Below are 14296 nucleotides of genomic sequence, written 5' to 3'. Positions count from 1 at the left end.
ATCTGGCAAGTAACGTTGGTCATGGCAGCTACTACTTCGCTGCGCCCCCACTTTATCATCTAGGAAGCTACCACATTGTCTCCATTTTCGTCATTATCCTTTGGATCAGTTACGACCTGTGCGATGACATCCCTGGTTGGAAAACGCTCTCTTCTCTCTGTCTTCAGTTCCAGCTTGTCTTCAGGTGGTTCGCAGGCCATCATGTCGTTTTCTTTCGCACAAGCGACCAGTTCCCCTCTCTTATAAACAGCTGTCTGCCTTTTTATCCAGTCACACACGATTTTAATTTCCCGAAAAAGTCTCTACTCTTGGTTTTTCATTAAGATGTTCTGAATCTCGTCCAGCTCCTGCTTCATGCCGTTTTCTGGTCCATCTTAGTGTTCAGGGCGCTTCCCTCCTTTTTCCTAGGAATGCCTATCATTTATTCCATTTTTCTTGCTGTTACAGCACCTCCAGGCTGTTTTGCGATTCTCCACCATTTCCTCAGAATCTTTGTTCCGCCACCAGTGCTTCTTTCCCTTTTCTTTCTTTCACCAGAGTTCAGACTGTTTCCCCACCTTCAACTTTATGTCGTTGCATTCACTGGAAGTTTCTATTTCTTTCTCGTATTTGTATCTATAGCGTCTTAATTTGTCTCTATCTGTCTTCATGTTTCCGGTCGTTCTCATACACTCTGACACTGTACCACTATTTGCAAGAAGCCAAGATTCTTTTCTTGTGTTCTTCCTGATCTTTCTGTTAAGATTTCTTCAGATTTCTTTAGTGTTTGTCCGACTGATTGCTAAATGGCCAGTCCAGTCTGCAGTTCTGCAAGGTGCGTGCATGGAATTGCCCAGTTCTCTCTTCTTTTTTTGATTACTCGGTTTGGCACGGAAGACTTGTCATCATTATCATCAGTTTGTGTTCTCGACACAGTTCAGTTAACCTTACCACCGCCCCCTTTAGTTTGTCCTCTGCTGTACTAGGCACTCGCCTATTAATCCGTTATGTGGGTCCTGCCTTCCTATTCGTGCATTATAATCGCCCAAGAGAACTTTAACTTGTCTGCATGCTACACTTTCTAGATCCTCCCAGAAACTTTTGTCCTGTTGTGGTAAATTAGTAGGTGCGTGTCCATTTACTATTCATACTTTTTCTTCTCCCCCCCTCCCCCCCACCATGAACCATAGACCTTGCCGTTGGTGGGGAGGCTTTCGTGCCTCAGCGATACAGATAGCCGTACCGTAGGTGCTACCACAACGCAGGGGTATCTGTTGAGAGGCCAGACAAACGTATGGTTCCTGAAGAGGGGCAGCAGCCTTTTCAGTAGTTGCAGGGGCAACAGTCTGGATGATTGACTGATCTGGCCTTGTAACAATAACCAAAACGGCCTTGCTGTGCCGGTACTGCGAACGGCTGAAAGCAAGGGGAAACTACAACCGTAATTCTTCCCCAGTGCATGCAGCTTTACTGTATGGATAAATGATGATGGCGACCTCTTGGGTAAAATATTCCGGAGGTAAAATAGTCCCGCATTTGGATCTCCGGGCGGGGACTACTCAGGAGGACGTCGTTATCAGGAGAAAGTAAACTGGCGTTCTACGGATCGGAGCGTGGAATGCCAGATCCCTTAATCGCGCAGGTAGATTAGAAAATTTAAAAAGGGAAATGGATAGGTTGAAGTTAGATATAGCAGGAATCAGCAAAGTTTGGTGGCAGGAAGAACAAGACTTTTGGTCAGGTGAATACAGGGTTATAAATACAAAATCAAATAGGGGTAATGCAGGAGTAGGTTTAATAGTGAATAAAAAAAATAGGAGTTCGGGTAAGCTACTGCAAACAACATAGTGAACGCATTATTGTGGCCAAGATAGACACGAAGCCCATGCCTACGACAGTAATACAAGTCTATATGCCAACTAGCTCTGCAGATGACGAAGAAATTGATGAAATGTATGATGAGATAAAAGAAATTATTCATATAGTGAAACGAAACGAAAATTTAATAGTCGTGGGTGACTGGAATTCCATAGTAGGAAAAGGAAGAGAAGGAAACGTAGTAGGTGAATGTGAATTGGGGGAAGAAATGAAAGAGGAAGCCGGCTGGTAGAATTTTGCACAGAGCATAACTTAATCATAGCTAACACTTGGTTCAAGAATCATAAAAGGAGGTTGTATACATGGAACAAGCCTGGAGATACTGACAGGTTTCAGATAGATTATATAATGGTAAGACAGAGATTTAGGAACCAGGTTTTAAATTGTAAGACATTTCCAGGGTCCGATGTGGACTCTGACCACAATCTATTGGTTATGAGCTGTAGATTAAAACTGAAGAAACTGCAAAAAGGAGGGAATGTAAGGAGATGGGACCTGGATAAACTGACTAAACCAGAGGTTGTACGGAGTTTCAGGGAGAGCATAAGGGAACAATTGACAAGAATGGGGGAAAGAATTACAGTAGAAGAAGAATGGGTAGCTTTGAGGGATGAAGTAGTGAAGGCAGCAGAGGATGAAGTAGCTAAAAAGACGAGGGCTAGAAGATATCCTTGGGTGACAGAAGAAATACTGAATTTAATTGATGAAAGGAGGTAATATAAAAATGCAGTAAATGAAGCAGGCAAAAAGGAATACAAACGTCTTAAAAATGAGATCGACAGGAAGTGCAAAATGGCTAAGCAGGGATGGCTAGAGGACAAATGTAAGGATGTACAGGCTTGTCTCACTAGGAGTAAGATAGATACTGCCTACAGGAAAATTAAAGAGACCTTTGGAGAAAAGAGAACCACTTGTATGAATATGAAGAGCTCAGATGGAAACCCAGTTCTAAGCAAAGAAGGGAAAGCAGAATGGTTGAAGGAGTATATAGAGGGACTAAACAAGGGCGATGTACTTGAGGGCAATGTCATAGAAAGGGGAAAAGGATGTAAAAGATGATGAAATGGGAGATATGATACTGCATGAAGAATTTGGTAGATCACTGAAAGACCTAAGTCGAAGTAAGGCCCCAGGAGTAGACAACATTCCATTAGAACTCCTGACAGCCTTGGGAGAGCCAGTCCTGACAAAAGTTTACCATCTGGTGAGCAAAATGTATGAGACAGGCGAAATACCCTCTGACTTCAAGAAGAATATAATAATTCCATTCCCAAAGAAAGCAGGCGTTGCCAGTTTAATAAGTCACGGCTGCAAAATACTAACGCGAATTGCGTCAGACGAATGGAAAAACTGATGGAAGCCGACCTCGGGGAAGATCGGTTTGGATTCCGTAGAAATGTTGGAACACGTGAGGCAATACTGACCCTACGACTTATCTTAGAAGCTAGATCAAGAAAAGGCAAACCTACGGTTTAAGGGCGCTCAACTACGGAGGTCATTAGCGCCCAGTCATAAGTGTTAGAGCACATGGAATCTAGTAAAACTCAAGGGGAGGGGGGACACCAGAAAGTCCGTACAAAGATGCAGATAAAATAAGTAAAAAGTTAGATGTCTTTGGACAAGCCAGTCAAAGTTATAAAACGCAGAACACGAGCAGCTGCTCGAGCGTCATCAGCTAAAATATCCGGTAAAGTAGATGGCAGGGACAGGACAACACGAGATTGACTAAAGCGGGGACACAACAGTAAAACATGGCGCACTGTTAATGCTTGACCACAAGGGCACTGCGGGGCTGGGTCACCGGAGAGGAGGTAGCGGTGGCTAAACTGGAAATGCCCAATCCGTAACCTGGTCAGAAGGACCTCTTCTCGCCGAGACGGTCGGGAGGAGGTCGTCCAAGCAGTTGGGAGCGGTTTACTTGGAGGGATGACCAAGCATCCCACCACAACGACACAAGCCTCTTACAAACAACCCCACGAACGTCAGATGACGGGACACAATGGGAGGCTGGCCAAGGCAGGAGGACTGCAGCCTTGGCTGCAGCATCAGCAGCCTCATTCACAGGCACTCCTACATGTCCGGGAACCCACAGAAAGCTGACAAGAGAATCATTATCAGCGAAAGAATGGAGGGACTGATGGATCCATTGTACCAAGGGATGGACCGGATAGGGAGCTCCAAGGCTCTGAAGAGAACTGAGTGAATCAGAGCAGAGTACATACGATGAATGGCGGTGGTGGCGGGCATACTGAACGGCCTGATGGAGAGCAAAAAGCTCGGCCGTAATGCTGGAACATTGGTCGAGGAGCCGGTAATTAAAGGTGACGGCCCCGGGCAGTTTTGGAGCCATCGGTGTAAATAAAGGTGTGACCAGCTAGTCGAGCACGAAGTTCGACAAACCGTGAGCAATACACTGCAGCCGGAGTACCCTCCTCCGAGAGTGAACTGAGGTCGAGATAAATATGAACCGGAGCCTGGAGCCAAGGTGGTGTCGGGCTCTCACCCTCTCTGAAGGTGGTAGGGAGGGCAAAATCCAATTGTCGATGCAGGCGACAGAAGCGGCCTCCAGGGGGCAGCAGGGCAGACACATACAACCCGTACTGACGGTCGAGAGAATCGGCGAAGAAGGACTGATAAGAGGGGTGGTCGGGCATTGACAATAGCCGGCAGGCATACCGACACAGTAGTACGTCGCGTCGGTAGGTCAGTCAATGATAATTCGGCAGCTTCAGCATAAAGACTCTCGACGGGACTAGTGTAGAAGGCTCCGGTCGCAAGACGTAACCCCCGATGGTGGATGGAGTTGAGACGGCGTAAGATGGATGGCCGAGCAGACGAGTAGACGAAGCTCCCATAATCCAGCTTCGATCGGACTATGGACCGATACTAGCGAAGCAGGAAAGTGCGATCCGCTCCCCAAGTTGAACCACTAAGAACTCTGAGGAAATTAAGGGAACGTGTACAATGGGCCGCCAAATAAGAGACGTGCGGAGACCAACAAAGTTTCCTGTCCAATGTGAGCCCTAGAAACCTAGTTGTTTCCACGAACGGGAGAACAACGGGACCGAGATGCAAGGATGGCGGAAGGAACGCTTTATATCGCCAAAAGTTGATACAAACCGTCTTCTCTTCAGAGAACCAGAAGCCATTTGCCACGCTCCATAAGTATAGGCTATCTAGACAACGCTGAAGGCAGTGCTCCAGGAGGCATGCTCTCCGGGCACTGCAGTAGATCGCGAAGTCATCGACAAAAAGAGAGCCTGAGACATTAGGTGGAATGCAATCCATAATTGGATTGATCGCGATGGCAAAAAGGGCTACACTCAGGACGGAGCCCTGAGGCACTCCATTCTCCTGGAGGAAGATGTTGGACAATACGGAACCCACACGTACCCTAAACTTTCGATCCGTTAAAAAGGAATCAATAAAAAGGGGCAGGCGACCGCGTAGGCCCCACCTGTGCATAGTGCGGAGGATACCTCCTCTCCAACAGGTATCATAAGCCTTCTCCAAATCTAAGAACACGGCTACCGTTTGGCGCCTTCGCAAAAAGTTGTTCATGATGAATGTCGACAAGGTCACAAGGTGGTCAACAGCGAAGCGGCGGCGACGAAAACCGCATTGGACATTGGTAAGTAGCCGTCGAGATTCGAGAATCCAGATTAACCGAGCATTAACCATGCACTCCATCACCTTACAAACACAACTTGTGAGAGAAATGGGGCAGTAACTAGAAGGAACGTGTCTATCCTTCCCGGGTTTGGGTATAGGAACAACGACAGCGATACGCCAACGCATTGGGACCTGACCTTCGGTCCAGATGCGATTGTAGGTACGAAGAAGGAAGCTTTTGTCCGCCGGATAAAAGGTGTGCCAGCATCTGAACGTGAATGGCATCTGGCCGCAGAGCAGAGGACCGGGACAGTGCAAGCGCACATTCGAGTTCCCGCATAGTAAAGGGGGCATTATAAGTTTCCAGATTCAGTGAGTGGAAGGAAGGTCGCCGAGCCTCTTCTGCCTCTTTCCTGGGAAGGAAGGCAGGGTGGTAATGGGCGGAGCTTGAAACCTCCGCGAAAAAGCCGCCGAAGGCGTTGGAGACAGCCACAGGATCAACAAGGACCTCATTACCGGAGGTCAGGCCAGGTACCGAGGAGTGGGCCTTAAGGCCCGACAGCCGGCGCTGGCCACCCCAAACGACGGAAGAGGGAGTAAAACTGTTAAAGGAGCTAGTGAAAGAGGCCGAACAAGCTTTTTGGTGTCTTTGATGACTCTACGGCATTGCGCTCGGAGTCGTTTGTATCCAATACAATTCGCCAACGTAGGATGGCGGCGAAAGGTGCGTAAGGCACGTCGTCGAGCACGGATAGCGTCTCTACAAGCCTCATTCCACTAGGGGACGGAAACGCGACGTGAAGAAGAGGTAGTACAAGGAATGGAACGTTCAGCAGCATTGATGATAACAGCCGTGAGGTGTTCGACCTGACTGTCGCAACTGAGAAAATCGTGGTCCAGAAAGGTCGCCAGGGAGGAGTAAAGTCCCCAGTCGGCTTTCGGTATGTTCCAGCTCGAAGGACGTGGAGGTGGGGTGTGGTGCAGGAGACGAACGACACAGGGGAAGTGGTCGCTCGAATAGGTGTCAGAAAGGACATACCACTCGAACCGAAGGGCAAGAGTGGTAGAACAGATCGGAAGGTCCAAGTGGGAGTAGGTATGAGTAAAGTCCGAGAGGAAAGTCGGGGCGCCAGTATTGAGGCAGACAAGATTGAGATGGTTGAAGACATCCGCCAAGCCTCGTTGACAGGATGCAGGAGAGCCCCAAAGGGGATGATGGGCATTGAAGTCGCCAAACAATAAAAACGGCGGAGGAAGCTGAACAATCAGGTGCATCATGTCAGCCCGACTAACAGCAGATGACGGTGGAGTGTAGATGGTACAAACTGAAAAAGTAAAAGCAGAAAGAGTAATGCGGACAGCTATTGCTTGGAGTGGGGTGGTCAATGGGATGGGATGGTGATAGACATCGTCCCGAACGAGCAACATGACCCCACCATGAGCTGGGATACCGTCCACAGGGGTGAGGTCATACCGCTCCGAGGTATAGTGGGTGAAGGCAATACGGTCAGTTGGGCGCAACTTGGTTTCCTGGAGTAATGCGGACAGCTATTGCTTGGAGTGGGGTGGTCAATGGGATGGGATGGTGATAGACATCGTCCCGAACGAGCAACATGACCCCACCATGAGCTGGGATACCGTCCACAGGGGTGAGGTCATACCGCTCCGAGGTATAGTGGGTGAAGGCAATACGGTCAGTTGGGCGCAACTTGGTTTCCTGGAGACCAAGGACAAGCAGACGGTGCAGGCGGAGGAGCAGTTGTTATTCCTCCTGATTAAATCAAATACCTCTTATGTTCCAATGTAACAAGGCCATCGCTAGTAAAAAAAAAAGAAAAGGGGGAACGAGACGGGGGAAGAGCTGGTCACCTCGACGGCCGCGGAGGGCCAGGTTTCGAGGGAACAACGCTACAACTGGCGGGAGGCGGAACCTGTTCAATCGAGTCGTCGCCAGCTGCGGTCGCTGTCCTGTATTGCGTAGAAGGGGCAGCATCATTTGCCGACGAGAGGCCAGCTGAGCGCCTGGCAGCAGAGCATCCCGGCGAAACTGAGGACGGCCAGGAGCAGCGACTCACGGATGGAACGTCTGACGAAACGCGCCGGGGTGGAGAGGGCGATAGAGACTTATTCTTGGAGGCCTTCTTGGAAGTCCGAGGAGGCACAGGGATGGTGGGCTGGACCCGAAGAAGGTCCTCACGCGCGGGGTCCGTTTCGGAACGCCGGACCTCAGAAGCCGGGGTCCGGAACGCTTCGCCGATGGACGCCTGAGAAGAGGATCGTTTCTCAGGCAGTGGGGGGGGGGGGGAGGAGGAGGAAGGGTGGCCCCTGGGGCAGAGGAGGCGGGGGCCACCGGGGAGGAGGATTTGGAAGGGAGGGATTTGGGAGGTGGAGGCATAGACCCCGGATGGGGGGAGGAGGTGGAGGGGGTACAGGATAGGGGTGAGGATACTGTGGAAGGAGTGGACACAACTGAGGCAAACGAAGTGGTCAATGTCACAGGATGGAGGCGGTCATACTTCTTCCTGGCCTCAGAATAAGAGAGACGATAGAGACGATCCAAAGTTTTGAGTTCTTGAATCTTCTTCTCCTTCTGATCCCGGGGGCAGTCTAAGGATCTAGGCAAGTGGATGCCAGGACAATTAACGCCTCGAGGTGGTGGGGTGCATGTATGTTCCTCACGAAGAGGACGTCCACAATCGCCACAAAGGGGCTCAGCCTCACTCCGTGACGACATGTGCCCAAAGCGCAAACACCGAAAACAGCGCATAGGAGGCGGGACGTAAGGTCGCACGTCACACCAATAGCACATCACCTTTACCTTCTCCGGGAGAACGTCCCCCTCGAAGGCGAGGATAAAGGCCCCGGTGTCGATGTGACAGTCTTTGGGGCCGCGCTGGACCCGCCGGACGAAATGCACGCCTCGGCGCTCCAGGTTGACCCTGAGCTCCTCATCAGATTGCAGCAGGAGGTCCTGATGAAAAATAACCCCCTGCGTCCAATTCAGTGCCAGATGCGGGACAATAGACACTGGGATGTCCCCTAGTCGGTCGCACGCCTGGAGCGCCGCCGACTGTGTGGCGGAGGTGGTCTTTATAAGAACAGACCCCGAACGCATTTTGCTGAGAGCCTCGATTTCCCCGAAGATGTCCTCGATGTGCTGAACAAAGAACATGGGCTTGGAGGTGGCGAACGTCCCCCCATCGGTCCGAGAACGGACCACATTGTGGGGGAATTACTTCGCCCCAAGCCAGTGGGCCTGTCCTTCCTCCCAGCGAGTGACCAAGGTGGAAAGGGCAGGAGAACCAGAACCAGAGACAGTACTTTTCTTATTGAAAGACTCGGCTGCAGAGCGACCTGATACATGTTGACGTTTCATCTGCGAAACGTCCGCCCCGATACCACCCACTCCAACCAGGGGCTCTCCCCACGGGCGCCACCGAGCGTCAGCAAGGGCCACCTGGCACGATGACCATTGCTGGGAGTCCTGATGCCCCAAGGAGACGGGCATCTACTCCTTGGCCGACGTGGGGAAGGGTGCAGCTCAGGTATCGGCAGTACGATCCGTGTTTTGTCAGGGGGCTACAACCTAGACGGTACATGATGACCCCACCACAATGGGCTGGCTACCGTGCTGGATTTCGGGTGCCATGGAAAGTCCATGATCGTAGGTGCAGATGGGGACGCACTATGGGCGTAACTTTTACAACCCATCAGGTGTTTAGGCCCAATTTGTTGAATAGTGGGTATGGTTACAACGCCGTTACAATGCTGAGTGCCAAGGTCTTAGTGCACGGAGGACCAGTGATACACTTCGTAAGGTGTCCTTCCCCAAAAGGCTCGTACTTCTGTAGAATTTTGAAAAATGGAGGTCAAACCCCAAGGGGGACCATTACATGGAAGGCCGAAATGGTTGAAACTCCTTTTAGTCGCCTCTTACGACAGGCAGGAATACCTCGGGCCTATTCTTACCCTGGACCCGCAGGGGGCTGTTGTGGGGTTGTGAACCACCAAGGGCTACGGTGGGACAAAGCTTCCATCGTTTCTAGGTCCCCAGTAATACATACATACATCCTTACACAAATAAAACCAAAAGGGCCTGTATGGTGTAAATTAGAAGTAGATGATGTGTCAATTGAATAAGTGAAGAGATTTAACTATCTAGGGGCTCTTATCGCAAGCTATAAATTCTTAGCCACGGAAGTGAAAAATCAAGTGACAAAGGCAGTAAGGGTAACTGGATGTCTGCAAAATACGGTGTGGAGAAACAAATTTATTACAGCTGAAGGGGAAATAAAAACATATCAAACTACTTTTGCATCGTTTTGACATATGCAACAGATTAGAGTAGAAACAAATGACGGCAGTGATAATGAAGCTACCAAGACAGATCAAAGGAGTAACCATAGAGACAAAAGAACAAATGAGTCGATAAGGCAACAGATCATTTGAAAAGGATGGACTCTTCCTGACTAGGAAACTACCCAGACAACCATCTAAAAGATGCAACAGCAGGGAATCCAGTACATCCAAGGAATTAGACAAACAGGGCAAACCTAATCAGAAGCAGAAGAAGAATAAGTAGTCTTGCATGATGCGGCAACTTTTCACGCATCTTAGGGTGTATAACGCCATATCTCCTTAACAGTCTGACACGCAATGACAATTTATGTGCTATTTTCTGTGGTGTAAGTGATTACTGCATGGAAAATGTTTCACAAATACCATCAGTAGTAAAGAAGTATTAAACTAAAAAGTCATGCTTCATGCGATGGTTTTGCTGTGTGAACAGCGAAAATACAGTAAGCCATAAACTTTTTTCCTTTTAATCATTTTGTGGAGGTTGTCAGCGAGAAAAAGCATCGTAAAGGTTTGATATTAACTGCAAAGCTAGTTTCAAGTAACTAAGTACTCTCATTCTCAAATACTGGATGACAGAAGTCTGGGTTTTCTCCCATCACTCGCTACACTGGTGTTTTGCATCAACCGCACCCCCCCCCCCCCCCCCCCCAAACACTTTCATAGGTAGGTGACTCTTACCCTATAGCGATTGTTGTTTCCAAACTGCAAGTGGAACGTGTATCGAGTTTGATAGAAATCGGTTGGTGATTTGGATGAGAAATGTGAATCATTTATACGTTCACACATTTTTATAATATACGTTGATTACAGTCATAATTATGTCACATCGTAGGAAGTTAAAGTGCAAAAGATATTAACATTGTAAATTTATGTTACTTTTATGTTTACTTTGTTACCCACGAGTTCGTTGATTATTTTATATTCTTATATTAACCGAGTCTTCCTAATCCATCTTTCCTTCTCCCTCCCTCTATCCATCTCCACCATCCCCTTGTATGTGCATCTCCTCCAGCTCACACTCACTATCTGCCTCCTTCTGACCCCCTCTCTTTCCTTCTCCCTCCACTTGTTCTCAATCTCCCAATCTCCTCCTCCCTCTGTTCGTCTCCTGCTTCCCACTCTAGTTCCATCTCTTTGTCCCCCTCTCTTTGTCAGTCTCCTCTTCCACCTCTCTCTGTCCCTTTCCCTCCTCTCTGTACAGCTCCACTCCTTTCCTTTCTGCATCCATCTCTATCAGTACACCACCTCCTCTTCCTTTCTCCATCCATTTTCCCCTCCCCCCCTGTCTGTTCACCTCCTCCTTCCCTGTCTTCCTGCTATCTTTTCTTTTCCCCTGTCCCTATCCACCTCCTCTTTCCTGTCCTCTGTCCATCTTAGCCTCTCTCATTCGGTCCTTCCACTATCTCTGTCCATTTCTTCCCCTTCTACACCACCTCTTTCCACTTTTTTTTGTGGTTTTAGGGCGCACAACTTCAATGGTCATTAGCGCCCTGACTACGTTAAGAATGCACCGCGAGGCACACGTTTAAAACAACAACTAAAAGGGAAAACACGATAAAAGACAGACTGACAGGCATAGGATTAAAAAACAGCATCATCAAATGTCCTTAGAGAGGTTTGTCAAATTGATAAAACGAAGAACACGAGCAGCTGCTCGTGAGTCATCCGCTAAAATGGCATCTAAAGTACATGACAGGTTAAGATCTAGACGCAGTGTGTTAAAATCCGGACAGGACATTAAAATGTGGCGGACCGTCAGCAATTGCCCACATGGGCAGAACGGCGCCGGCGCAGCCGTCAGCAGATGGCTATGGCAGAACCGGCAGTGTCCAATGCGTAACCGGGCCAAAACGACCTCCTCCCGCCGAGAAGGGCGGGAGGAGGACGTCCAAGCCACGGGAAGAGGTTTCAAGGCCCGAAGCTTGTTGTCTGTAAGTGCAGCCCAATCGGTATGCCACAGCGATAAAATGTGCCGACAAATTACCCTGCTACAGTCTGATGAAGGGACACAACAAGAAGCTGTCCGAGGCTGGAGGACTGCAGCCTTGGCCGCGGCATCTGCAGCTTCGTTTCCAGGGATATCGACATGGCCAGGGACCCACATAAAGCTAACCGGAGAACCGACGTCCACCAGCTGCTGAAGAGAGCGTTGGATCCGGTGCACGAAAGGGTGAACCGGATACGGATCACTGAGGCTCTGGATGGCGCTCAGGGAATCGGAGCAGATGACATAAGCAGAATGTCGGTGGCGGCAGATGTAAAGAGCAGCCTGGTAGAGGGCAAAGAACTCAGCTGTGAAGACCGAACAATGGCCATGGAGCCGGTATTTGAAACTTTGTGCCCCGACAATAAAAGAACACCCGACCCCGTCATTGGTCTTTGAGCCATCTGTATAAATGAAGGTCATATTGATGAACTTTGAATGAACTTTGAATGAAGTTCAACAAAACGGGAGTGGTAACCCGAACCGGGGGTAACCTCTTTTGGGAGCGAGCTGAGGTCAAGGTGAACGCGGACCTGAGCCTGGAGCCAAGGTGGCGTGTGGCTCTCGCCCACTCGAAAGGTTGCAGGGAGTGAAAAATTAAGGTGTTGAAGGAGGCGACGAAAGCGAACTCCAGGGGGTAGCAGGGCAGAGACATACAACCCGTACTGACGGTCGAGAGAGTCGTCAAAAAAGGAACGATAAGACGGGTGGTCGGGCATTGACAGTAGCCGACACGCATACCGACAAAGCAGTATATCGCGCCGGTAGGTGAGTGGCAATTCGCCAGCGTCAGCATGAAGACTCTCTACGGGACTAGTATAAAACGCTCCAATCGCAAGTCGTAAACCTCGATGTTGTATGGAGTTGAGGCGGCGTAAGATGGATGGCCGTGCAGAGGAGTATACGAAGCTCCCATAATCCAGCTTGGAGCGGACTATCGACCGATATAGACGAAGCAGGACGGTTCGATCCGCTCCCCACGACATAGCACTGAGAACGCGGAGGACATTTAAAGAACGGGTACAACGGGCAGCCAAATATGGCATGTGGAGACCACCTAAGTTTCCTGTCAAATGTAAGACCTAAAAATTTTGTTGTCTCCACGATTGGGAGAGCAACGGGACCGAGTCGTAAGGACGGTGGGAGAAACTGTTTGTAGCGCCAGAAGTTAATACAGACCGTCTTCTCGGCAGAAAAACGGAAGCCATTGGCGACACTCCAGGAGTAAAGACGGTCAAGAGAACGCTGAAGACAGCGCTCCAGGACACGTGTACACTGCGCACTGCAAGAAGTTATTCATAATGAAGGTCGACAAGGTAACCAGACGGTCAACAGCAGAGCGGCGCCTACGAAATCCACATTGTTCATTGGTAAGTAGGCGTCGTGACTCGAGCAGCCAAACCAATCGAGAGTTAGCCATTCGCTCCATCACTTTACAGACACAGCTGGTAAGCGAGATGGGGCGATAACTGGAAGGCAAGTGCTTGTCCTTCCCCGGCTTAGGAATCGGGACAACAATAGACTCGCGCCAGCATGCGGGAACATGTCCCTCAATCCAGATGAGATTGTAAGTACGAAGAAGAAAACTTTTACCCGCAGGAGAAAGGTTCTTCAGCATCTGAATATGAATAGAATCAGGCCCTGGAGCGGAGGACCGTGATCGGCCAAGTGCATTTTCGAGTTCCCGCATGGTGAATGGGGCATTATAACTTTCACGATTCGAGGAACGGAAGTTAGGTGGCCTAGCCTCCTCTGCCTCTTTGCGGGGGAGGAAGGCAGGGTGGTAATGAGCGGAGCTCGAAACCTCGGCGAAAAAGCGGCCGAAGGCATTGGAGACATCCTCAGGGGCCACAAGGACGTCATTCGCGACCGTCAAGCCAGAAACTGGTGAGTGGACCTTAGTGCCAGATAGCCGGCGCAGGCTACCCCAGACAACAGAAGGAGTAAAACTGTTGAAGGTGCTTGTGAAAGCAGCCCAGCTGGCTTTCATGCTTTCTTTAATAATACGACGACACTGAGCACGTAATCGTTTATAATTGATACAATTCGCCACTGTAGGGTGGCGTTTAAAGGTGCGTAAAGCACGTCGACAAGCACGTCGACGAGCACGTAAAGCGTCTCTACATGCTGCAGTCCACCAGGGGACCGGTACGCGACGTGGAGAAGAAGTAGGGTGAGGGATGGAATATTCAGCAGCAGCGAGAATGACTTCCGTGGGGTGTGCGACCTGACGATCGCAGCTGGTGAAGGTTTGATCCTGAAAGGTCGCCCTGGAAGAGAAGAGCCCCCAGTCTGCCTTGGAGACGGTCCAACTAGAGGAGCACGGAGAGGGGGTATGCTGCAGGAGATGGATAACACACGGGAAGTGGTCGCTCGAATATGTATCAGAAAGTGCATACCACTCAAACCGGCGTGCAAGTTGGGGAGTACATATAGAGAGGTCTAAATGGGAATAGGTGTGAGATGTGTCCGAAAGAAAAGTAG

At 49.7% G+C, this 14296-nt stretch overlaps 1 protein-coding gene across 1 annotated transcript in view; it reads left to right on the top strand.

The window, feature by feature from the left end:
* Nucleotides 1-785: 785 nt before the first annotated feature.
* Nucleotides 786-14296, top strand: part of LOC124788863 (collagen alpha-1(I) chain-like) — a 19917-nt gene continuing 6406 nt past the window's right edge. Inside the window, exon 1 of the mRNA XM_047256146.1 lies at nucleotides 786-814. Coding sequence (XP_047112102.1) covers nucleotides 786-814 — 29 coding nt within the window. The remainder of the gene's footprint in view (nucleotides 815-14296) is intronic.

The sequence above is a fragment of the Schistocerca piceifrons genome, chromosome 3 (genome assembly GCF_021461385.2).
Source record: "Schistocerca piceifrons isolate TAMUIC-IGC-003096 chromosome 3, iqSchPice1.1, whole genome shotgun sequence".
Taxonomy (NCBI): Eukaryota; Metazoa; Arthropoda; class Insecta; order Orthoptera; family Acrididae; genus Schistocerca; species Schistocerca piceifrons.
Note: the sequence above shows the minus strand (reverse complement) of the source record. Positions and strands in the feature narration are given on the sequence as shown.